Source organism: Petaurus breviceps, unplaced genomic scaffold, assembly GCF_028583685.1.
Source record: "Petaurus breviceps papuanus isolate PSGF00001 unplaced genomic scaffold, PetGlider_PUasm1.0 90603, whole genome shotgun sequence".
NCBI classification, from domain to species: Eukaryota; Metazoa; Chordata; class Mammalia; order Diprotodontia; family Petauridae; genus Petaurus; species Petaurus breviceps.
The window spans coordinates 6,556,382-6,584,120 of record NW_027187284.1 but is presented as its reverse complement, the minus strand read 5'-3'; the positions used below and the strand labels follow the sequence as shown (position 1 = coordinate 6,584,120).

The 27,739-nt window shown below is 38.1% G+C and overlaps 1 protein-coding gene across 1 annotated transcript in view; it reads left to right on the top strand.

Moving 5' to 3' along the window:
* The first annotated feature begins 12,209 nt into the window (after window positions 1-12,209).
* Window positions 12,210-27,739, top strand: part of CFAP47 (cilia and flagella associated protein 47) — a 963,244-nt gene continuing 947,714 nt past the window's right edge. Inside the window, exon 1 of the mRNA XM_069063838.1 lies at window positions 12,210-13,466. Coding sequence (XP_068919939.1) covers window positions 13,314-13,466 — 153 coding nt within the window. The 5' untranslated portion in view covers window positions 12,210-13,313. The remainder of the gene's footprint in view (window positions 13,467-27,739) is intronic.

Below are 27,739 nucleotides of genomic sequence, written 5' to 3'. Positions count from 1 at the left end.
GAAAGAGCCTGGAATGTGATGTTGAGGATGGATGGATGGAAAACAACCAGAAGACTCCCATCAGATGGTATACCTCCGCCAGACAACGGTGTGAAAAGAGACTTTTGGACTTTGGAAGGGACAATTGTTTGTTATTGTTTTCTTTAGAATCCCTGTATCTGCACTCATGAAGGGTACTGCTCCCTTGTATGTTGTCAATGTGACAATATACATTCTTATTACTTCCCTGTATTTTGTAACTAAGCTCAGTATTGTTTCCCCATATCACTAAGATGATAAGATTAGACACAAAACCTCTGGAAGGAGTCAGGTTGATGGTGTTATGGAATAAAAGATGGGAATCTGTACCTGCAATTACTCAAGATGAAGTGCGGCCAACTGGAGACTTAGAAAGCCAATGTGAGGCCATGCTCAAGATATTTGAAGAGAGAGAGAGAGTGAAGGATGTTAAGAAATTTCAATGAGAAACCACAGTAGGCTAAAAGAAAGAGGGGATAGTATGGGAAAGGTAAAAGTGTGGTTTCTCAGAGACTGTCTGCTAAAATAAGTAAGTCTTTAGGCCTTAGGCCTATTTATTTTTTTAGAAATTATGTGACTTTGAAATTTTAGAAATCTTTCTATATAGTTGCTCTGTTTTAGTCAGCCCTTCTCATCCAGCTTACCATACAAGAGTTAAGTTTCTATAGAACTGCAAGAATTGCTGAACAAGACTGCTGATAAGGGGGAACAGGCAGTAGCCTTGGAAAAGAAGCTTAGTCCCTGGTTCCCAGAAAAAACTCCTAGATAATACTAAAAATAATGAAGAATGGAAGGACCTGGCAGCAGCAGGTGGATTTGACCAATCAAGGGACAGACGGTAGCCTTGGGACCCTCAAGTCCAGATAAGAATGTATCAAAGGTAGACTGAAAGGAGGGGTCCAGTATTCTGAGGTTGTAATACACTGATGTAATGGACCTAATGTATTATGTAACAAGATTAGAGCCTCATGAGTAATAATTATGTTAATATTCATAACCCTTGCTTGTTTAACCCAGCTTTAGCTTCTGTATGGTTGCCTCCCCTCTCTTGGTGCTGTCCCAGAGACTGGACCGCCCGCTTCTCACGAGATTCTAATAAATCTTTCTACCTTCACTTTGAGAGGTCTCCAAGTAGTCATTTTGGGTTAGGGTCTCCGTATCCCATACAGATATGAAGATCAATCTGAGCATCAGGGTTCTGAGAGCTGTATTGTCTTTTAAGTGATGGGGTGGAAAACCACTGAATCCATTCAGTTCTAGTCAGTTCTATTTCTGGCTTTTTTACTTACAGGTAACACACGTAGATAGGTTGCATCAAGGCAGTATGGTACAGTTGAAGAGGATTCAATGTGGGTTCAAATCTTGATTCTGACACTTAATATCTACATGAGCTTGGACAGGTCACTTAACCTTGCTGTGGCCCTGGTTTCCTCATTTGTAAAACAAGATAGTTGGATTCCATGTCCTTTGAGTATCTTTTGAACTTTGAGATTCTGTCACTGTGTGACTCTGAAACAGTCATTTATTTTCTCTGGGTTTCAGTTTTATTATGTGTAAAATAAGGAGTTTTGACTAGGTGATTTCTAAGGTTTTTATGGGCCTAATTTATATGACTTGCTAAACTCAGAAATAGAAACATAAAGGTGCCCAGGAAGCCCTTAAAACATTGTACAAGTATGCATTTCTCTTAGCAGAAAAAAAACATTTAAAATTTATTTATTTAAATGTTTATTTAATGTAATTCTTTTTTGAAAATGTAAATAGTATTTTTTCCAAGTACATGTAAATATAGTTTTCAGCATTCATTTTTAAATAAGATTTTGAGTTCCAAATTTTTCTCCTGGCCTCTTTCCCTTCCTCCCTCCCCAAGACAGCAAGCAATCTTAGTTTATACATGTGAAAACATATTAAACATATTTCTACATTATTCATGTTGTGAAAGAAGAAACAGAACAAAAGGAAAACATACACACAGAAAATGAAAATAGTAAACTTCGATCTGCATTCAGACTACATCAGTTCTTTCTCTGGATGTGGATAGCATTTTCCATCGTGAGTCTTTTGGAATTGTCTTGGATCATTGTATTGCTAAGAAAAGCTAAGCCTGTCATAGTTGATCATTGCACAGTGTTGCTGTTACTTTATACAATGTTCTCCTGGTTCTGCTTGCTTCACTAAGCGTCAGTACATGTAATCAATTTCCAGGTTGAGGAAAAAAAACATTTTAATGAACTTAGAATATTTATATGACTATTTGGTGAAAACTTTTACTTGTCAATCTCATTCATTTGACACTGAAATTATGTGCAAAACATATTAAGAGAACTCTGGCTCTCAAGGGGCTTATGATCTAATGAGGGTGATAAGATATGCAGAAATAATTATGATGCAAAATAGAAGCTTTTGGTATTTCATCAGAGGGATAGATTGCTTCTGGTCAGGAATGATCATTGGATCTAGTCCAAACTGAATTTTTTTCATTATACTCACCACAGATTTTTTTTTTTTTGGTGATTCTTTTTATTTGAATGGCTTTTAAATTGTCTCATTATTCTCCCTCTCACTAGCTCTTTGGGGGTAACATGCCTTTGATTCTATTTCAATTTAGCATTATCAGATGTATTTTGGAGTTACGTAGGTCAAACTTTAACTGCAGTGAAAGTAGAGAAAGAATTGAACTGAGAAATGAAATAATCATCGATGAACAATGGCTTTTAGAAACACCATGTTGGGACTTTTTTCATACTGAACTCAGCCACAAACCATACACATATATCAACCCCAATTTGAAGGGAGTTGATTGTATCTTAAAAGTCAGTGGAAATAAATATCTTGCAATCCAATAAAATCTGATCCAGGAGGTCAGGCTACAAAACAAGCCCCTTCTGAAATTCTAGCATTGGCCATGTAGCTCATTGATCCAACACCAATCAAAGGCTGAACTGCTGAACAAGGTCCAGAAAGACAGAGTAAAAACTCCCACTTGAAACTTCCAGATCTTGCTTCGTTACAACCATAAAGTTAAAAACAGACGTGAAGAAAATAGGATTGAAAGTCACAGCATAGTAAGAAGTTGAAGTATGCGGACAATGTGAAAGAAAATCAAAGAATGAAGTAATGAGAAAATCTAAAGCAGTGAATCAGACATTAAATCAGGATAACTGGTAGAGAAGACTATGAATCAAAATGGAATAAAAAGGAGATACAAGTGATTCAGGAAGCAAGAGGCAAAATTCATGTGACAGAGGTGTTAAATTTCAAAAAAGAGATTCATGTAGAAAAGTGTTTCTAGTTTTTACAGTGATAAAGCAGTAAAATCACCAAAAGAATTATAGAGTAATTACTCTTTCAAATGAGCAAAAAAAGGAAAGCTACCTTTTAGAATTCTGCAAGTAGGAACTATTGGATCTTTGTTTCTAGAACAGAGTACAACTAGACATTGGCAACTTTTTGAACTTGGTCATTTCCAATGCTAGCCTAGAATTAGGAATTATGGCTCATATTAAACACTTAGGAAGCATTTGTTGAAATAAATTGAATTAGGAGTTTGTGGGCCAACTAGGTAGAGACTATTATGGTCTAGAAAATCCAGAGGGTTTTTAGGCTTAGTTTTTCACGGTCTAATAGCTAGGTGGCCCTAGCCATGCCATCTCCTTTTACCTATCATTGTCTTTCCTTCTCTTCTGCTCTGGAATTTTCCATTCATGGAAACTTGCTAGAAACTTCCAGCTAATAAGCTTCCCTTTGTGACATGATTCAGATCTCTTGTCTCTTCTTTAGTGTAGCAGCAAGCACCCTAGCATACCCAGGATGGCTGCTAGCACAGGTTCCTAGATAGGCTTTTCTAAAGGAAAGCAACTCAAAATGGGTTAACAATTTTGCTTTAATCAAACATATGTCATTTATCTATTTCAAGGGAAAAAGGTCAGCACCCTGAACTTCAGAGAATACAGAGGTTACAGACAAAAAATACAGACAAAGAAACCGATCAGCAGACAGAGCATCCAGTTGTCTGACCATTACATCCATACCTAGTCAGTTACCAGAGAGGGAAACACCAACATCTGGGTTTTCAAAGATGGGGGGCTCAATGGCTGCCGAGAATCTCATCTGGTCAAATCACATAATTCTTCTCAAAGTGATCCCCACAGCAAAACCTCACATACAGCCTTCTCCTGGGTCAGAGAATATCACAACCCCCTTGATACACTGCCCAATCACAAAGTAACAAGGTGTGGGCATTCCTGAAAAACAAGCCTCCCACCACAGACTCCATGTGACCACATTCAGCCTATTAGGGGGCAGAGTATATTTTCAAATTGGGGAAGGTTCTCAGAGTCACTTAAGCCTATCAAAGGGCCAAGGGGGCAGGGAAGGTCTTCAGATTCCCATTCCCATAACATTTAGCAGTTTGCTTCTTCCCTTATCTTTCCCTTTCTTATGACCTAGAAAAAACATTATTAGACACAAACATTTCCTACACAAAGGCCAGAAAAAAAGACTGGTATATGAAACTTCAAATATTTGATATGTACTTTACTTTTAAAAACTATTAAATTTGATGTGATATTATCACTACTGCCCAGCTTGTCTGTGTCCCTTCTGCTCTTTTCTGTGTATTATTTAAACTTTTCATTGATGCTTTTTTCTTTCTTTGCTTTTTTTTGGCATCAATACCATTTTCCCTCCTGCACTTCCTCATTACTCCTTTCTCCCCCCTTATTTGTAACAATAAAGAATAATCAAGGAAAACAAATTTGTGATATATTGATCTTGACTGAAAATGTATGGCCAATTCTGCAGTTTCAGGCCACCACTTCTTCACCAGCTGTTTTCATCACCAGACACTCCCTGATCACCAGTCACCTTCTTGGGTCTCACCTGCTGTCTTTCCATCACCCTCTCCCCATCCCCACAGCTCTTCAGTTTTAGAACTATGATCAAATCAACACTGCCATTATTTCTAGAAAAGGTCTGCTCTCCCATGGCCCTACCCACCAGTCTTGTAACTTTCCAGATCAACATGGCCCTACATGGCCACTACTCCCTTAAGAGTATTGTCTTTCCCTATTAGAAATTCGAGGACAGAGACTGTTTGTATATATGTGTCCCAGCTCATAGTAAACACTGTGGGTAAAATTGGTGGTGTTGTCTCAAATCAGCATCAGAACCAAACCCCCTCAACCAAAGCCATAACCCAAACTCAATACTGTAAATTTAGACACCAATGGGGATTTATTAAGATAACCAGTAGGGGTGCCCCATCTGCACTCCCAAAAGAACAAAACTTGTATAGGTTTCTATTTAGACAGGAGGCCGATTGGTTATGTCACACCTTAGGATTAGACAAAGCCTGTTATTGGGGGCTAGTAGGATGGGAATAGGGGATGTGGTATCTGTGATCAGACAGCTTGTTGCTGGGCTAGTAACAGGAAAGGTTCTTCTTCAGGTTAGCTATCTCTTATAACCCCATCCTAATAGATAGGACTGTCCTTGCTGTTTCAGCAGTAAGGAAGGTTGGAGACAGGGTTGGGGTTGTAATACAAATGTGGCCAGTATCAAGACAGAAGAACTACAGACAAAATGGAAGTGCTTTAGCTTTCTTCACTACCCACAACACTTACATATGTTTGTGGCATATGGCTTCAGAAAGGACTTAGGAATGGTCGATATGGTGTTTGCTGTTTGACAGTTAGAGGAAAATTGATCTGACTAATTCTTTTGATACTTTCAGTTATGAGGGCTTGTAGAAGTACACTGTAGGTAAAATTTTTGGTGTTGCCCCAAACCAGAACCAGAACCAAACCCCCAAACCAAAACCATAACCATACCCAATACTGTAAATTTAGAAACCAATGAGGATTTATTGATTCAGCCACACACATGGCAAAATTTGGTTGTCCAGAGGAGTTCATAAGTATTGTATACCAGTTTCATGATGGTATGCTTGCATGGATTCTGGATAATGGACAATACCCTCATGCTTTTCTAGTCACTAGTAGAGTGAAGGAGGGATATATGCTTTTTAGCATGATGTTTTCAGTTTCCTTCAACAAGGAAAAAATGGCATCAAGATCAGCTACCACAAGGATGGTAAATTATTTAACTTGAAAAGGCTACAAGCCAAGACTAAAGTGGAAGGAGAACTGGTGCATGACTTTTTGTTCACTCAATGTAACCTCTGAGGCTGAGATGCAATAGAGTATGGATCCATTTTCAGCTGCTTGTGCTAAATTTTAGCATAATACCAAAAAAAACAGAGGTTCTACCACAGACAGCACTGCACTATCCATACATGGAACCATTGGTCATAGCAAATGGAAAAATTTTGAATGCTGTAGATAAGTTCACTTATCTTGGCAGTATACTTTCCAAGGATGTATACAGATAATAAGCTTGACACATGCATTTCCAGAGTTAGCTCAGTGTTTGGGAGGCTCTGAAGGAAATTGTGGGAGAGAAGTATTAGGCTGCCTATCAAATTGAAGGTCTACAGAGCCATTATACTGACCTCATTGTGTGCCTGTGAAACCTAAACAGTCTACCAGTGACATGCCATAAAGCTGAACCTTTTCCATCTGAATTATCTTAGGAAGATTCTGAGGATCACCTGGCAACATAAGGTACTGAACTCTGAGGTCCTTTCTTGAGCTAAACTGCCAACCATTAAACTCTCTTGCAGAGAGTGCAAGGCTGATGGGCTGGCCATTTTCAAATGCCAAAAGTACATTTTCTTAAAAGACTATATTTTATGGGGAATTCACACAAGGGAAGTGTTCACACAGTGGTCAGAAGAAGTGATACAAAGATGCTCTCAAGGTTTCTCTGAAGAACTTTAGAATCCATTGAGTAATATGCGAGACACTGGCACAGGACTGCTAAGCATGGCATGCCGGCATCAAAGAAGGTACTGTGTGTGATGGTAATGGAATTTAAAGATCCCCTTGTATTGGCTTGGTTTTCAGGTTAAGTATTAAGACCCAGAGCTTGTGAATGCTACTTGTGGGATGGACTTGTTGATGTGAAGAGAAGGGGCTGAACTAGGAGGAGCTGGTATTGTAGATTTAGAGAGAGGCCCAAACTGGAGGCAGGGGGGGAGGGAAGAAGAACTTCTGGCAGCCACCATCTGGAGGCTGCTGCTACTGCTGGAGAGAGAGATGAAAAATGAGGGCTGAACTGGGAAGAAGCATGACTGTTGTGTGGTGTTTGTTCTGTCTGTGTTGATGTTACTTTGCCAGATTCGTCTGCTGGTAAAGGACAGTGCTGTTGTTGCAGAGGTCCTAGAACCATGCTGTTGGTTCAGAAGTCCTGAAGGATGATTTTCTTGTATGTTACAGAAATCCTGAAGGAGGATCTTGCTTATGATTGCTGGCAATGTATATTGTGGCTTTGATAAGCTTTGTCTCCCCAGGAACAGAGATTGCTGAGAACTTGCCTCGGGTCAATATGAAGAAAAGACCTCTCCTTGGGTATAGAATGCTGTGATGATATGGTAACCTTGTTGTGGCTTAGGGGTAGATGACCTTTGTGCTCTCTACTGTCCCTTTGAGAGGGTGCTTGGTGGTGATGCATGGTATTGTAATTCAGTTGTGATCCAGGGGTGGAAAACTTTTGACTTTTATACTTTGTGACTGACCAAATGAATGTACTTTGTTTATGATTGGAAACTAATCTCCAGTTGAATAGAGAGAAGACTTTGTGATTGATTAAACGAATGTACTGTCCAGGGGTGGAGTAATTGAGAACTTACTAAATGACTGAGTTACCCTGTATTTTGATCTTGATTTTCTGTGAATGTTTTGCCTTAATCTGTCACTGAATAAATGTAGTTTGCTATGGTCATAATCTGAACCTGGAAGTTGCTGGTGCTTGACATTACACTGTGCTCTATGGGTGAAGCAGAATTGCAGTAGCTCAAGAGAAATGTCAGATGTGCAAATTTAGAGACATTTCTACTCCAAATGTTCATATGGACTATTTGTGTCCAACCCGTGGTAGAGCCTTCTGAGCTTGTATTGGTCTGATCAGCCACAGTTGGACATACTGTGCCTTGACTCCAACATAGTGATGTAATTTTGGTCTTCTTTGGGAACAAGGACCAACCTACCAACCATACATGCTTATTCATTCATTCATTCTTTTGGAATCACAATTTGTCATTACATGTTAGAGTTAAGTTCTTTTTAATGTCTTTGCAATGTTATTATTGCATAAATAGTTCTCTTGATTGTTCTCATTTTAATATGCATCATTCTTATTAGCCTTCTGAGACTGTCATTTTAGTTGACTTACATTAGTATTCCATTACATTTATATACCATAGTTTGTTCTGCCATTCCTCAGTGCTGGCTATTGTTCTTATATATTTGTATCAATCCCCTATAAACTTTGGATATTAAAACAACACTAGAGATATTTGTTGTAATTATTTTTTTTGTTAACTGTTTCCCTTCTACTTCTAATTGCATTGATTTTGTTTGTACAAAAGCATTTCAGTTTTATGTAGTCAGTTTTATATCCTGTGATCCTCCTTTATCCCTAGCTATGTAAGGTATTTCCTCTAAATTTATGATAACCTCTAATATGAATGAAAACAGTTTTTAAATGCTTACTATGTATACAAATATTGGGCTAAGTACAAATACAAAAGTGAAACAATACTGGTCCTCAAGGATCTTACAATTTAGTGGGGGAAGCAACTCATGTAGAAGAATGATAGCTGGTAAAGGGAGTCATATTTTTGGATATCACAAAATTTTGAGTGGAACAACAAGGTAGCCATTAACAGAGGAAGTGGTTGTAATGATACAATTATTATTCTCAGAACAAAGGTTGGAAAGTAGAAGATGACCTAGGGAAAGAAGGGATAAGAAGTTATGCACATGACTAGTAGGTTAGAAAATCAGTGGGGTGAAGATGGCAACTCAAAGTCATGTATCTCAGTAACATATTCATTTGTAACTTATTTCAGATATGGTGTGATAAGTTATAATTTCTTCTACAATGCTATCTAGCTTTCCCTTCATGTTGTTGAATAGTGAATACTTACCTTGAGAAGTCTTGGGTTAATAAACACTATTCCACTATATTTAATTGCTCTGGCTCTTCTTTACCTCATGTTTCATTGGTCATCTTTTCTATTTTTATCAAATATCAAATTGGTTTAATGATTACTGCTTTATAGTATAGTTTGAGATCTGGCAAAGGCCTCCTTGCTTCCTCATTTTAAAAATTATATTATTTGGAAATTCTTGATAATTTTTTCCTCCAGATGAATTTTGTTATAATTTTCATTGTTGGTTTTCTTCGTATGTTATTTTGTAAAATACTTTTGAACTAATTCCATCCTCTGGCTTGCTGGGGAAAATAAACACATTGATGGGGACTCATGGGCTATGGTTTTGAGTGGATGAAGACATGCTTGTCAGGATTCCTACTGTGAGAATTGTGAAAAGCTTCCAGGTATTTTACTTGTTTATAAACTTGTTTATAAACCTCTCAGCCAACATCTCCTGAGATGTGTTTCATACTCTCAATTACTTTATTTGTCCTTTCCTGACTCTGTTATATTTTTCTGAGTTTCAGTAATAATCAGTGTACATTACGTGAGGATTTCAGATGCACATGCACCTGACTTTATATGGGATGAGATAATGGTTTTTATTTCATTTTCATGCCTTTCATGATAATTGGAGGCATTTTATTGACTTTTTTTTGCTACAATATTAAATTAGGCCAACATCTTCAGGGAAAAGTAAACAATGACAACAAATTCTAAAGCTCATATTTCATTGTCACCTTATTAATTTAGGTTTCATATCTAGGATTAAATGAAGCACTCATAGGTCACTGGACAGTTAAAGGGAAGTTTACTTAACCCTAACATAGGATAGATATATAATATCACTTCCATCAAGTAGATGCAGCCCCCCTCATCTCCATATGAAAATGTGTCTGGTCATCAGGGCAGGATTTATATGGTACTCAGGGATCTACCCTGTCTGAAGGGCACCAACACTACATAGGCAGAATCTTTTATGACCCTAGGTGTCTAGGAAGCCACATGAAACAGCCAGAAGTCACTAGCACTGCTAACCAGACCCTGCAGGAAGATTGCTTTGGCAGCTGAATGGAGGATGGACTGAGTGGGGAGAGACTTGTGTCAGGTAGACCAACCAGTAGGTTATTGCAACAGTTCCAATGTGAAGTGATGAGAGCCTACACCAAGGTTATTGCACGTCAGTATTCAGAAGGGGTCATATACTAGAGATGTTATGAAAGAGAACAATCACACTTAACATATTTGATATGGGGGAGTGAGAGACAGTGAGGAGTTGAGAATGACATCTAGTTTGTAAATGAGAACAGGGAGGAGAGTGGTGCCCTTGAGAGTAATAGGGAAGTTTGAAAAGGGTGTAGGAGTTTTTGGAAAAGATAATGAGTTAAGTTTTGGACATGCTGAGTTCAAGATGTCTATTAGTTATCCAATTTGAGATTTCTAGTAGGCAGATGGAGATGTGACACTGAAGTTGGACTAGGACTGGATATGTATGTATATATATATATATATTTGATAATTATTAGCATAGAGATGATAATTAAATCCTTGGGAGCTAATGAGCTCACCAATCAAGATAGTATAGAGGGTGAAAAGAGAGGGCCCAAGATAAAGCCTTGGGAGATACTGACAGGTAGCCACCATGAGTTGGATGAAGATTTAGCTAAGGAGACTGAGAAGGAGAAGTCAGATAGGTAGATGGAGAACTAAAGAGGAGTTACAAGGCATTTCCAAGCCTAAATCAGATTGCTGTTTGGGACAAAATACTTTGATTCAGCATGAGACATTGTAAATTCAAAGAATAAGAAAATTTAGCTTGGGACATTTTGCCTAGTTTTTGTTTGGAGGTATTTTAGACAGGAGTGGTGACTTACAGCCTAGGTTATGAATAAAAAGCTGTGAGCCTTACCTTAAAAGGGCTATGCTAAGACAGTATAATTAAGGAGTTAGATTTGGAGTCAGAGGTTCTTGTTCAGCTAATTCAGTCATGTCAGACTCTTCATGACCCCATTTGGGATTAGCAAAGATACTGGAGTGACCATTTCCTTCTCTAGCTCATTTTACAGTTGAGGAAACTAAAGCAAACAGGATTAAGTGACTTTCCTAGAGTCACACAGCTAGTGTCTGTGACTGGATTTGAACTCAGGAAGATTCATCTTCCTGGTTCCAGGCCCAATGCTCTGTGTACTATGGTGCCACCTAGCAGAGCACCAGAGATAGTAGAGGAGTCAGAGAAGCAGGATTCAAATCCCAGCTCTGGTACTTACTACCCTTGTCATCTTTGGCAAATCACTATGGGCCAGAAAATTCCAATCTATAACAGAAGTGTCAGAAAGTAACACAGACCAAAAGACAGGGCTTCTGTCTGAAATATTAACACATATCAACAGACAGAGTGCCAATATCACAAACATTCTTTCTGTTAGGCCTCCCCACAAACAAGTTCCCCTAGCCTGCTCATGCTCATGCCCATGCTCACTTATCTCTCTCAGCTCTACTCCTTTCTACTTTGTGCTCTCTCTCCAAGCAATACAATATATACTGTTTCCAATCAAACTCTTGATTCAATCAAAGGCAACACTCAATCAAAGGCACATGATTGGCTAAAACTCAATCCAGAAAAACAGCAAAAAATCCTACTTTGCTTGCCATTATAAGAAGTCATTGAGAGATCCAAGCATGATGAATCAATTTATTAGGGAGTCCGGGGATCCCTAATTAATTCAATCTAAGATCTTCCTCACATTCAAGGACCCTTACTATTTGAGGGTGGCCAGTATTACTATGGTTTGAGAACACACTAAAAACAGAATGAGGTGGTACAATTTCATGATCACTAGAAATGGGGAAAACTCTATGATCAATCACAACCACTTGGTCAACAGGCCTTTCAGAGGCCATCAACTCCAGTTATCTCAGCTGGGGCTTTCTAAAAGTCATAAGACTTTTTGGAACAACATCCTAGGGCCTTCCACAAATGAGATCCAAGTGTTTGATCAACCATATCCTAGAGTTCATAGAAGTTGTGGTTTTGAAGCAAAGGTCACTGGGGCAGTGATTCATAGGGGGTGGGGGTGGGTGTACCAGCAAATGAGCCTTATTACAGAGTGAGGGAAATAGTGTAGTAATTATACTCTTATTACATATCTAGCTAACAGTATGAATCTAGCCGATAAATGTAATAGAATTGTCAATACAAGGTGGGTTAATCATAACTCTTACCCTAATAGCATTTATATATATATATATATATACTTAAACTTAATTTTATTCTGCTTAATTCACTAATACAATCATCGATACCCATTAAATTACAACGAACCGAGTGTTGATGAATTTGAGCTGGGAGTATCACAATTATTGTCACATTACCTAACTATGCAATCTGGGCCACAGTTTCCTCATCTATAAAATGAGGGTGTTGGACTAGATGAAATTTGAGGTCCCTTCTACTTCTAAACCTATGATCAGACCATCCTAGTCACTGTACCCAAGGTGACAATCAACAAAACAATAAAGTCCTGATTTGTAACATAAATGCACAACACAATCCCAGCGACTCCTTCCAAATACTGATTAAAAACAAACAAACAACCCAAGGAACTTATATGAATAGTCAAACGAAATAAATGCCACGCATACTTGTTACAAGGGTTTTATCGTTCGATTTAAAAGCTTTTATTTTCACTCCCACCTTTCCCACACCATAAAAAAATAACTTTTAAATTGTGTGTGAGTTTGGAGGCGAAGTGGGAGAGAAAAGAAATGCTTAATTGAAAAATAAAACAAAATCCAACTCCACGCAGGCACATACTTAGACCCACACATCAGTCTGCACACTTTCCAGGATAAGTAATGTGAGATGAATGGCGGCCGTATGCTTCTCGTTTTCTCAGTCCTTAGACTCTCGCCCTCCATTCTTTCCCGCGCTCTCCTCTCTCCTTTCCCATTTTGCCAGGGGTTGCTAAGCGACAGCCAATCAGCAGCTCTTAGGAACATTCTCTACGCCTTCTACTACTTTTCCCGAGGAAGAGGTGCGGGGGCAAACGGCCTGATCCCCTCGGGAGCATGCGCAGTAACGTTGCGACCGGACCAGGCCGGTCGCTAAGCGACGGTCCCATGTTAGACCCCAGACCCAAGAGGAGCCTTGGATGTCGGGGACGCTTCTATTTTGCTCCTCTCTCCTGCTCTCCCGGCTCCGGCGTCTGCCTGCTGCCTCCTCCCCTCCTTTTGAGCCATGGAGAAAACGGTGCGGTCGTTGCGGCTCTGCCCGGTCGAAGTGCGCTTTGCCGACGTGCAGGTGGGGATGACCTATAGCACCAAAATCAAGGTGCAGAACATCGGCCGCAGCAACAAGAAGATCCGCTTCCTGGGGCCCAAGGACCCGCAGGTGATGAGGGCCCGGCCGGGGGAGGACCCGCCTGGAAGACACTCTGCCCACCGCCACCCCCTCCCCACCACCCTGCCTTTCTCTTCCTCCCAGAACTGACCCTGCCCTCCCGGGGACGGGCTCTGCTGGAGAGGGGCCCGGTCCTTGGGCTTCCACCTCCTTCAGTCCGTATTTTTTAAGCACTTTACTGTGTGGCAGCCTCCTGGTAACAAAGAAAGGCAAAAACAATCCCCGCCCCCAAGTAGGAACCTTCTTGATGGGGAGGCAACAAGAACCAATGAATACAGTATTTTTGAAGCACTTTGTGCAAAGCATTGCGCTAAGCCCTGGGGATACAGAACGAAAAGACGGGTCCCTGCACGCAACGAACTCACATTCTAATGGGGGGCAGGGGAGACAACACATGTGGAAACCTTCAGCATGCAAACGACTAAGTACATATAAAATAAATAGATGATAGTCTCAGAGGAAAGGGGCCAACATTAAGGGGAAAGTCTTTTTTTTTTAAATTTTAACAGAAGGTGGGGTTTTCCCTGAGACTTGAAGAAAGCCAGGAGGCAAAGGTGAGGAGGAGGAGAATTCCAGGTTTGTGGACTGGCAGTGAAAATGCATCACTTGGAAATGGAGTGTCTTGTTCAAGAAACACCAAGGAGGCCAGTGTGTGTGTGTGTGTGTGGGGGGGGGGGAGGAGTAAAGTGTAAGAATACTAGAGAGGCAGGAAGGGCCAAATTGTGAAGGGCTTAAAGAGTCAAACAGGGTTTTATATTTGGGGAGCCACGGGATACCTCTATTGAGTAGGAGAGTGATATAGTTAAATCCTGGGCTTTAGGAAAATCACATTGGCAGCTGAGCGGAAGATGAACTGAGGCAGGGAGAGAACAACCAGTGGGCTATTGCGGTTGTCTAGGCCTGTGCTGATGCCCTAGGGCCTGAACTAGGGTATCCACTGTGTTAGCAGAGAGAAGGGGAGATATAGGATAGAGATTGTAAAGGGGAAAATGATAGCACCACCCTCTGTCCTCACCCAGCCCTGCAATGATTTTTGTTTTTGTTGGAAGAGGGAGAAAGATTAGGAGAGATGCTGCTAGAACTTCCCAGAATGCACCTGGAAGGATGCTTTCCCACCAGAGTATCTGGTGGTTCTGACAGATTCTCAGGGTTGCTGCCATAACAATTCCTGAATTGTCATCATTTCATGGGTGCATATGTATGTGTTTGTATGCCTTAGTTTAGAACTTAGAAAGATAACATGTATTCCAAAGCTAATGATGGTAAGAAGACATTTTCTATCCTGTGTCCTGAGATCTGTGCATTTTGTAAATTCATTCTATAAGGGAAGGGAGAAGAGAGCAAGCATTTCTTTAGCTCTGACTAATGTGCTAGGTACTGTGCTAAGCACTTTACAAATACTGTCTTACAATCATGTAAGCACTTTTTAGGTAGCCCAGCATAGTAAATAGAATGCTGGACTTGGAGTCAAGAACATTACTACCAAATTCCCACCTGGGACACTTAGCTGTGAGTCCACAGGCAAGTTAGTTATCATCTCTGAGTCCCAGACAACTCTGTAAAAACTTATCTACTAAATTCCCTGCTTTGGTAGGTAGGTCCCAGGAGAATATAAATTCACTAGGGGCATGTACTGTTCTCCTTTATGCTTTTCTATCTCCTGGACCTAACACAATACCTTACATAAAGTAGGCACTAAAGAAGTATGTGTTGAATGAATGAATCCTTTATATAATAAAAAAAATCCTGTAAAAGCACCTGGGGTATTTGGAAGAATAGTCTGCTGAGTCAGAAAACCTGGTTTGTGCCAGCTTTGTCCTGTGTGAACTTCAGAAGGCACTTAACTTCTCTCAGCCTCAGTTTTCTATAAAATGGGCATAGTAATACTTGGCTACCTACCTCATAGGGTTGTTATGAGGAAAGCACTTTGTGAACTTTGAAGCACCATAGCAATATTGAGTTATTTTTATGATTATTACTAAGGTCGTCTTTTTATCAACCTGAAAATACCAGTTTACTGTTCAGTAACTTTAATTGGTATCTTCTTCCAATGAAAAATGGCTGTAAGATTTCAAGCTTTCATTTTTTGTTTTTGTTTGTTTTTGTTCTGTTTTTTGGAGAGGGGAAAGTAGGGCAATTGGCAATTGACTTGCCCAAGGTCACATGGCTAGTTTTGTGTTAAGTGTCCAAAGACAGATTTGAACTTAGGTCCTTCTGACTCCAGGGCTGGCGCTCTATTCACTGTACCACCTAGTCACCCTTCAAGCTTTCATTCTTAATGAAATGTATATACATGGAAGGAAGGCAGCAAGTAATATTGTTGACTCTTCATTTTTCTCAGTCCACATATCCAGTCAGTTAACAAATCTTGCCTTTTTTTGCTTCTATAACATCACTTACATCACCTCTCTTATGCCTTACACAGCTGGCATAATTGGTGCCCTCATCACCTCAATCATTGACTACTCAATCACTGGCCTTCTCATTGGTCTCCCTATCTCAGTTTTACCACTAGAATATTCATTATGCAGCTGCCAAAGTAATTTTCCTTAAGCATGAATGTGACTATGTCAACCCCCTAACTAAACTCCAGTGGTGGTCTTTGGTCTAAGAGAGATAAGCCAAAGGACCATCCTTTTATTAATAACTTGCTGGCCTTATTAACAAAATGATTAAATTACCCAGAAACTATGTCTCTCGAATCTTTTTAAATGTCACAGTTATGGCTAACCATGAAGGGATCAGAGCTTTTCACTCTAGGTTCTTAAGTAGGAACTCCTTCTCAAATGGACCCATGTAGAGATTTTCTCCACAAGGAGAGTGCTCTGTTAGGACTCTGGCCGTGATCTGACTCTTCCTTTTGCCAATTCTAAAAGATGAAGAGCAGCAGGAGAAAAAGGAGGGAAGATGAAGATGCTTTTCCTTCTGATGTTATTCTATGGCAGTGTCAACAGTGATTCAGTTTCCAAGCCCAACGTTATTATAGAAATGGCAGATGACCTTGGCATTGGAGATCCTGGATGCTATGGAAACACAACACTAAAATCTCCTAATATTGACAGAATAGCCAAAGGGAGAGTGAAATTCATTTAGCTGCATCTCTACTGTGTACACCAAGTAGAGAGCTTTCATGATAGACTGTTATCCTGTGTGATCAGGGTTTTGCTTCATGATCTAAGATTGAAGTATTCCTACTTTGGGCTTCTTCAAGTGTTTTGCCTATAAATGAAATCACTTTTGTCAAGCTTTTGAAGACAAAGCTATTCTATAACGCTGATGGGAAAGTGGCACCTTTGGATAAATTCTAACAACAGATATGACTTCTATCACCACCCTTTAAATCATGGTTTTGATCACTTCTATGGATTACCAGTGACCAATTTGAGAGATTGCAAGCTAGGATCAGGCACTGTATTTACCATGGTCATTAATATGTTTGTTTTCATTCCTCTGAAAATTGTTGGCGTTGCTTTTGTCACTTTGGAGGCCTCAATTGCCTTGGACTGTTTCAGGTCCCTCACTGGGTATTCTTTTCCTATCTTTTATCAGTGGCCACTATAATTGGATTCTTGGCCTGTTTCTTCATTTTTTCTGACCTAATTTAAACTGCATCTTGATGAGGAACCACGAGCTTGTATAGCAGCCAATGTCTTATGAAAATCTCACTCAGAACTTGACCAGGGAATCTCTTAAATTCATAAACAGGCTGGTGTTACTTGCATACTGGGATTTTGTTCATGAAAACTGGCTAACATCCATTTCCATAGCGACAGTCAAACACTATCCTTATTTTAGCCTTCTTTTCTCTTGTATATTCATTAAGTATCCAGAGAGGTAATAAAATAGCACATGAGGAAGGCACTTGGTTTGAATAAAATAATAATATGAAAAATTAAAGAAAAATAAACTCCAGTAGTTTCCCATTACCTCTAGGAACAAATATAAACTCTGTTTGGCTTTTAGATTCCTTCACAGCCTAGTCCCAACCTATCTGTCCAACTTCATTATGCATTACTCACTTTCCCACATCCCATGATCCAGCCATATTGTCCTTGCTCTTCCTCAGTGTTATGTCTCCCATATCTATGCCTTTTCACTGTCCATTTGCTGTGCCTGGAAAATATTTTCACCTCACCTCCACCCCAGGTTCTACTTTCTACACAAAGTTTTCATGATGACCCCATCTACCTTATACTTAGCTACCATGTATTTATTTTGCATTTATTTTCTATATACTTTTATGTACGTGTTATCTCCTCTGACAGAATGCAAGGTCCTTCAGAGCAGGGTCTATTTTTCTTTTTTTCCTCATATTCCCAGTGCCTGGAAGAATTCCTGGCATGTTGACTCTTAATAAATACTTTTTGACTGATTGATGGTAATTAGTTCGCAGGCTGACTTTTGGTCAAGGAAACAACTTAGGAGAAATACTGTTACATTTTTGGGAGATTGGTAAATGAATTTTTTGATATCCTGGTAAGTCTGAAAGGACTTCTTTTTTTAAAGTAATTAAGTTTATTTCCACATTAAGTGATGGGTTTACAGAGTTATGACATTGTTCCAAAGGAATTTATAATCTAATGTGGGAAGGAGAATTACACATATAACTCTGATAAAAAGAAGCATGAGATATTGAGGCATAAGGCTATGATAAATATAAGTAGAAAAGGATTACTGTCACTTTAGGGATGAGGATTTGTACCATGGAAAGTTTTATGAAGGAGGTGGAATCTGAGGGGGTCTTGAATGAAGCAAGGGACTTTAACAGATATAATGGGGATTGGCAGAGTCCATTTCAGGTATGGGTACCAGCATGAACAAAGATACAGAGGCAGCAGAAGCCGGAGCAGGACAGAGTAGCTCATTTGACTAGAATGTGGAATGTCTTCAAGGTTATTAATGATTTAATTTGAAAGATTTTCGAAAGAGTATCTTATTTTTATTGATGAATTGTTTTTGCAATATAATTTCTTAATATATTTCTTTTTTTTTCTTTTAATTTTTTAAAAAATAATTTGTTTGTTTACTTTTAGTTTACAGGATTCAATTCCACAATTCCTTGAGTTTCACATTTTGTCTCCCTTCCTCCCCTCCTATCCATGGCGGCATATAGTCAAGTATAGGATCTGTAAATACTTTCACATTATACATTAGTCAGGTTATAAAGACGGATTGTATCAGATGGAATGAAAAATGGTAAAGAGGACATAAAACCAAGCAAGAAAAGGAAAAAGATCAGGTATTTTGCTTCCACCTGGATATAAACTCAGTTCTTTCTAGTTCTTTCCCTGGAAAGGGATTTCTCTCCATCATGAGTCTTTTGGGATTGACCTGTATCACTGCATTGCTGAGAAGAGTCCAGTCTATCAAAGTTGGTCATCACACATACATTGTGTCTACAATTGTGTACAAATTTCTCCTGGTTCTACTCTTCTCACTCAGCATTAGTTCGTATAAGCTTCTCCAGGTAAATATGAAGTCCATCTGCTCCTCGTTTCTTATAGCACAATAGTATTCCATAACATGCATATACCACAACTTGTTCAGCCATTCCCCAATTGATGGGCACCCCCTTAATTTCCAATTCTTTGCCATTTTTGTACATATGGGTCTTCCTCCCACTTCTATGATCTCTTTGGGATATAACCCTAGGAGTGGTATTGCTGGTCAAAGGATATGAAAGTATTTATAGCTCTTTGGGCATAAATCCAGATTGCTCTCCAGAAAGGCTGGATCAATTCACAAGTCCACCAGCAATGCATTAGTGTTCCAGTTTGCCCACATCCTCTCCAACATTTGTCATTTTCCTGTTTTGTCATCTTAGCCAATCTGACTGGTGAGATGTGGTACCTCAGAGTTGTTTTGATTTGCATTTCTCTAATCAATAGTGATTTAGAGCATTTCTACATGTGCTTATAGATGTCTTTAATTTCTTTCTCTGAAAATTGCCTGTTCATATCCTTTGACCATTTATCAATTGGGGAATGACTTGTATTCTTATAAACTTGACTCAATTCTCTGAATATTTTAGAAATGAGTCCTTTGTCAGAGACATAGATTGTAAAGATTCCCAATTTCCCACCTACCTCTTAATCTTGGTTACATTCGCTTTGTTTGTACGGAAGCTTTTCAATTTCATGTAGTCAGAATTACCCATTTTACATTTTATAATGTCCTCTAATTCTTGTTTAGTCATAAAGTCTTTCCCTCTCCACAAATCTGACAGGTAAAGTATTCCTTGTTTTCTGAGACTGCTTATAGTATCAACCTTTATACCTAGATAATGCACCCATTTAGACTTGATTTTGGTATATGGTGTTCGATAATGGTCTATGCCCAGTTTCTGCCATACTATATTCCAGTTTTCCCAGCAGTTTTTGTCAAATAGTGAGTTCTTATCCCAAAAACTAGGGTCTTGGGGTTTATAAAACAATAGATTACTATAGTCATTGACTTCTGAATCTCGTGTGCCTAATTTATTCCATTGATCCACGCCTCTATTCCTCAGACATTACCAAGTAGTTTTGATGACTGCTGCTGTATAATATAGATTGAAGTCTGGTATAGCTCGTCCACCTTCCCTAGCATTTCTTTTCATTAATTCCCTTGATATTTTGGACTGTTTATTTTTCCAAATGAATTTTGTTACTATTTTTTTCTAGCTCTATAAAGTAGTTTTTTTGGTAAATTAATTGGTATGGCCCTAAATATATAATTTAATTAGGGTAAAATTGTCATTTTTATTATATTAGCTCGACCTAGCCATGAGCAATTGATATTTTTGCAATTAGTTAGATCTGACTTTATTTGTGTGAAAAGTGTTTTGTAGTTGTGGTCATATAGGTTCTGGGTTTGTTTTGGCAGGCAGATTCCCAAATATTTTATAATGTCTGCAGTAACTTTAAATGGGATTTCTCTTTCTATCTCTTGCTATTGAATTTAATTGGAAATATATAGGAATGCTTAGGATTTATGTGGGTTTATTTTATATCCTGCAACTTTGCCAAATTTATTTATTGTCTCAAGTAGTTTTTTATTTGATTCTCTAGGATTCTCTAAGTATATCATCATATCATTTGCAAAGAGTGATAGCTTGGTCTCTTCTTTGCCTAATTTGATTCCTATGGTTTATTTTTCTTCTCTAATTGCTACTGCTAACATTTCTAGTACCAGATTGAATAAGAGAGGTGATAGTGGACACCCTTGTTTCACCCCTGATCTTATGGGAAATGCTTCTAGCTTCTCCCCATTACATATAATACTTGCTGATGGCTTTAAATAGATGCTACCTATTGTTTTAAGGAAGGCTCCATTCATTCTTATACATTCTAATGTTTTTAATAGGAATGGATGTTGTATTTTGTCAAAAGCCTTTTATGCATCTATTGAGATGATCATATGGTTTCTGTTAGTTTTATTGTTGATGTGATCAATTATACTGATGGTTTTCCTAATCTTAATATATTTCTCCCCATTCCTCTCTACCCAGTGAGTCATTCCTTGTATCCATGATTAGAAAAGAAAGAGAAAAAAAGATTTCAGCAAAACCAACCAGCACATTAACCATATAGGATAGCATATGAAACATTCTATACCACTAGCCCCCAGCCTCTGTCAAGACAGGAGGGAGGTGCAGCTTTCAGCTCTTCTGTGGGACCAAGCTTGGTCATTATAATTATACAATATTCTGTTTATTTTTTTTCTTGTTTACATTGCTAAACCAATGATCTCTTAATTGTCATATTTAATGACCTTTTCTCAATTCTCCTCCTTCTTGAACTCTCTAGAGCATATAATTGTTGATAGTGTCATCCAGTAAGCACTTATTAAACACCTATTATGTGCTGGACCCTGTGGTAGGCACTGGAGACAAAAGAGAGACAGTCCCTTCTTCAAAGAGCTTATGTTGTATTGGGGGAATCGATGTATATGCAGATAAGGATATACAGAAAAATACAAAGTAATTTTTTTTTCAGAACAGGCACTACCAGCTGAGGTTAGAGGAAACGGGGTAGTGAAAGGAATGTATATAGGCCTGTTGCAAAAGGTGGCATCAGAGTAGAGTTTTGAATGAGGCAAAGGATTCTAAGAAGCAGAAGTAAGGTTGCATAAGGGTGGCCAGTGCAAGAGTTGGGAGATGGGAGGAGTGCTGTATGGGAAAATACCATGAAAGTCAGTTTGAACATAAAGCTTGGAAAGGGAAATAATATATAATAAACTTGAAAGGTGGATTGGGACAAGGTTGTGAAGGCTTTTAAAAGCTAAACAGAAGAGCTTACAGGGAGCCACTGGAGTTTATTGAGTGAGGGGAGTGATATCGTCCTAACTGTCCTTTAGTAAAATCACTTTACAAATATTATATTATTCTCACAACAATCCTGGGAATGAGGTTCTATTATTTTCCCCATTTTACTTATGAGGAAACTGAGGCAGGCAGTAGTTAAGTGACTTGTCCAGGGTCACATAGCTAATCAGCGTCTGAGCTTGGCTTTGAACTCATATCTTCCTGACTCCAGATACAATGCAGATACAATGGTCCATTGCACCATCCAGCTGCCTTCCTGTCTGTGTGTGGCTAGCTAATTTTCATATTTCAGAGACAGTCCTTTTATTCTTTTAATTAAGAAAGCATTTGAATCAGACTTGGATTATAAAATAGGTGATCAACCTGGTTGAATGTGATGATCTTATTTCAAGATTTTTGTTGAAATTATTATTTGGGGAGAACAGAAAAGACCAGTCAATGGATTGATATCTTTGCTTGAGAGACATTTTGAAGAAGACCTCAGAATCTAATTGTACTTTGCAATATCCAAATCTACCATCAGGTTTAAAGTGTGTTTTACCAAGTGAAGAACTACTGGCAGTGAATCTATCAACTTGGAATTGAGATGAAAAAGATAAATTTAATGATTCAGTTGTCAAGTATCAGGCCCAGCCTAATGAGAGACCAACAATATAGTGATTCTCAATTTGAATGAATTTTTTTTCCCTCTCTGACTCAAGAAGATACATATGCCCATACATTTTCAAAATATAAAGCTTCTTTTGACAATCTTTAAATATGAAAAGCATTTTTAGAATACCTGTGGGGATTGAAAGTGACTGCTCTTTTTCTAGGTTTACAATTTGCATATCATATTCTGCTATTTTATTTGTAAATGGGACAGTAGGGAAAAAACAGTTACAAAGCAAAGAACTTATTTTAATAATGAAAAAATGTAGTAACAACTGGTAAGTCTTGAATTTTTTTTGCCGATATTACACATTAAAATTGATTAAATAAAATTTTTTTTATCAAGGTATGGATTGAAATTGTATAGATTTCTTCTGAAAAGACAGATTTCTAAGAATCAGCAAGGTTAAAATCATAGAGGACATACTTATATGTCCTCACATAAGGGAAGGGATAAAAGACTAACATTATGAAGGACAATTGAATGAAGTTGAAGGAACTGCATGGAAATAATTTTCAAAAGTGATCAAAAACTTTTTTAGGTAACTACAAAGCAAAAAATTGTTGAGATGCTTAGAGCCTTAAGAATAAGATGTTATTCGTGATCCAATCCTTGAATTCACATTAGGACTTGTTCCTAAAAAACCTAGGTGCTCTCAATGATGAATATGAAGGATGTTTCCAGGAATAAATCTCTATAATTGATATTCTATTCACTTAACCTTCTAGTCAATTGCCTGACTTTAAGGATATAGTTTGGGGAAGAAAACCATTTGTAAAAGCCTGCCTGTTCCTTCCTCATATTTTCATCAAGGATACTCTTAATACATGTTTAAGTCATTTTCATAAATATTTTTAGCACTTGGTAAATAAAAAAATAACAAAAAATTTCCACAATGGAAAAATGATACTAGTATGACTAAACTGGCATTTAACCAGTATCGGCTGCTGTGGAGGGATGTTCCACAGGTGAAATAAAATAGAAAATGATCCATAGGCACATGTTAATTGAGTCAACAAGCACTATTTTTCTTAAAAGTGTATGAATTGTGAATGTTTTGAAAATGGTGACAGATAGACAAAATTGGGAGCCATATTGGAAATGAGTGGAAAAAACCTATAAGGTTTACCTATTTTATAGATGTGAAAGAAAAACAAAAACTATCCCTTTTGTCATTGTTGTCCAGTGTGATTAACATAAAGATGGATACATTTGCAAAAGGTGTTTGCTACTGGTATGGAGGATTTATAACATAGAGACCAAGTAAAAGAGGCAGTCATTTCTGTTTATAGATGCCACTGTGATAATTTGCACCAAAGCCTTGGAAAATTGCAAAGTTTCTTATGTGAGGCTACTGATCAAGAAAGAGTTTGGTCTATCTGCAGCAGAAAAACGCAGTGGCTGAACAATACTTATCGACCATGATAAATTTGGATGAACAACCTATATACTGGTCCATTGGTACATTTTTTTCTTGGATGCCTATTTCAGAGGGAAAAGGACTTGGGATAATAATTGAATAGGAGAAGAGTACGTTGGATTTCAGCGGAGGAAATTACATAATACTTTTAAAGATAATAAGCTTCTCCCTGAAATCTTTGAATGCTCATCCTTTTAACATTAACATTATCTGCTGAAACGAAATGACTAGGAACTACGGAACATTGCAATCAGAATTATGAATCACTCCAAGAATAATGAAGACGCACTTGTTAGGTGTAAAGCTGCAGCACATTTTGAACAATGAATTGCTCTCAGTTCTCTGTAAAATACATCTTTAAAGGGAGGGATGACTGGAAAAGCAATCCTTTCCACCTTCCTAATTAACTCATTATCTCACCACAGTTGTTCTTTAAAAGCTTTTCACTACTCCTCAATTCTCCCATGGCTCCCTCATCCTCACCCTCTTAATTGAGAACCTTGTCTATTTTATTGAAGAAATTGAGGCCATGTGCTGAGAGTTCCTTTTTCTCCTCTCTTTTATCTCATATCACTTCGATGCCTTCTGTCACAATTTCCTCCTTCATCTCATCTCACATGAAGAGGTGTCCCTTCTCTTTGTAAAAGCAAATCCCTCTATTTGCAGAAGTGATCCAATTCCCCATTAACTCCTCTATCATCTCTGCTCTCTCATCTTTAATCTCTCTCTATGTGCTGGCTCCTTTCCTGCTATCTACAAACATACCCATGTCTCCCTCATCTTTAAAAATCTCTCACTTGAACCCTCTATATCCAGCCTAGATCTCTGAGTCCCAAATCTTTGGGAAAAGCAATGCCTCCAAAACCAGCAGTCCAGCTTCTAACTTAGGCCTATATTCCATGTTAGCTCCAACAATTGCTGACCAGCTGCTATTAATAAGCAGATAGGCATTGGAGCCCTAGAAGTGGAAGCATCCCTCAGACCACCATTCTTGTTTCCTGCCTATCCTTCATAGCCATCATCCAGGGAATCATCTCTTGTGGAGAGGGGACCAGCCATCTCTACCAGCTGCCCATTGATGGCCTGCCACACACAGGTTTCTAGCTGAAGCAGCAAGGTACCCTGAAGGAAACACATGTCAGGTAAGTGAAGCTGCTGGTACACATTGATTACTATTTCTCCTTATACCCTGATGGATTCAGCCCAGGACTCTGAAACCAAGAGCCTTGGGAATAGCATTGCTTCTAGCCTAGTGCACAAAGACAGACATGATGACCCTTGCGGAGATGTAGCCTGGCAATTGCTCCTGTAGATACTACAGCCACAGCTACTGAAGGCATAGAAAGAAAATTTCTTGCCACTAAAGTCCTTAGCACCATCTAATAGTTCAACACTGGAAACTGATATAATTTTCCTAGTGGAAATGATATTAAAGAAGAAATGTTAATGTCTACTTTGCTACTGTACCCTAAGGATGATGGAGTTTTCCATTTTTCTTGCAACTGAATTCCATATATGTTATCTTCTCCATTAGAAGGTGAGCTCCTTAAGACTAGGACTATTATTTTTTGAAATTTGTATCTTTCATGCTTAGCACAATAATTTGCACATACAAATGCTTAATAAATGCTTTAGTCCTTCATTCAAACTATTTAACAAAAACAGTTCTTTGACCCTAGATTAAGAACCTTTGGATTATCTGAATTATTGGAAGTCATATGTCAAAAAAAATCAATATGAAGTCTTTTATGTATCTATTCATAATATTCATTAAAATTTGATTTCCAGATTCACTCCTTCCTACCCCTCACCCATGCATTGAAAAAGCAAGTGATATGATATCAATTATACATGGAAAGTTATCTAAAACCTGTTTCCATATTGGCCACGTTGCAAGGAAAAAAAAGCCAACAACAAAAAAAGCCAACAAAGCAAAAAACAAAGTGAATAAAAGGAAGCTTCAACGTGCACTTAGAGTTCATTAGTTCTCTTTTTGGAGCTGGATAGCATTTTTATCATGGAATTGTCTTGAATCATTGTCTTTATTGGAGTAACTAAGTAAGATTAAGTGTTCTAATACATTGGGTGGATTCTTTGTGGAGGATTAGAATAATATGGCAAGGGGCAGCTAGGTGGCGCAGTGGAGTCAGGAGGACCTGAGTTCAAATCCGTACCTCAGACACTTAACACTTAACTAGCCACATGACCTTGGGCAAGTCACAATCCCAATTGCCCTCCAAAAAGCAAAAAAAAAAAAAATAATAATGTAGTAAAATCTGAGATGAGAAGGGATATGGTCTTCACTGTTGGAAGGAGTACTTATGGGTGAGATTATGGATACTCTTCAGTATTTTTTAAAAAATATATATTTTATGTGTATTTTTTAGTTTACAACATTCATTTGCACAAGATTTTGAGTTAAAAATTTTCTCCCCGTCTTTCCCCTACCCACCACCCCAAAACAGAAATCCCACTAAATAACCCCTCCCCCAGTCTCCCTTCTCTTATACCTTCCCCCATTCCCCCTCTAACTTTCTGGTAGGGCAAGATGGATCTCCATACCCCAGTGCCTGTATATCTTATTTCCCAGTTGCATGTAAAAAAAACAATTTTTTAAAAACATTTGATTTTAAAACTTTGAATTCCAGATTCTTTCCCTTCCTCCCTTGTCACCCACCCTTACTGGGAAGATAAGCAATCCAATATAGGTTGTACATGTGTAGTTATGCAAAACATTTCTATAGTGGATATATTATGAAAGACTGACTATATTTTCCTCCATCCTATCCTACTCCCTGGTTATGCTATTTTCTACTTTGACCCTGTCCCTTTTCAAAAGTGTGTGCTTCTAACTAGCCTTCCCCCCAATCTGCCCTCCCTTCTATCATCCTCCCTCTTATCCACTCCCCCCCACACTTTCCTGTAGGGTAAGATACCCAAGTTAGTGTGTATGTTATTCCCTCCTTGAGCTAAATTAAATGAAAATAAGGTTTACCATTCCCTTTTGCCTTCCTGTTCTTCCCCTCCATTGTAATAATTTCCCTTGCCTCTTTTATATGAGATAATTTACCCTATTCAGTCTCCCTATCTCCTCTCATTATATTCCTCTCTCACCTCTTAATTTTATTTTTAAAATATCATGCCTTCCTATTCAACTGGTCCTGTGCCCTTTGTCTATGTATACCTGTACACATATACACACATACTCACATAGGTATTCATATGCACATATATCGTATATAGACATATATATATGTAAATGTATGTGTGTGTATACACACACACACACACACATTTATATTCCCTTCAACTATTCTCATACTGAGAAAAGTTTCATAAGTTACAATGATTGTTTGTCCATGTAGGAATGTAAATAGTTCAACTTTGATAATTTCCTTATGATTTCTTTTCCCTGTTTACCTTCTAATGTTTCTCTTGCTTCTTGTATTTGAATGTCAAATTTCTTATTCAACTCCGTTTTTTTTTTTCCATCAAGAATGCTTGAAAGTCCTCTATTTCATTGAATGACAATATTTTCCCCTGAAACATTATACTCAGTTTTGCTGGGTAGGTGATCTTTGGTTTTAATCCTAGCTCCATTGACCTCTGGAATATCATATTCCAAGCATTTCTATCCCTTAATGTAGAAGCTTCTAGATCCCATGTTATTTTGATTGTGTTTCCACAATATTCAAATTGTTTCTTCTTAGCTGCTTGCAATATTTTCCCTTGATCTGGGAACTCCAGAACCTGACTATAATATAATATAATATAATATAATTATAATATAATTAATATAATATAATATAATATAATATAATATAATATAATATAATATAATATAATATAATATAATATAATATAATATAATATAATATAATATAATA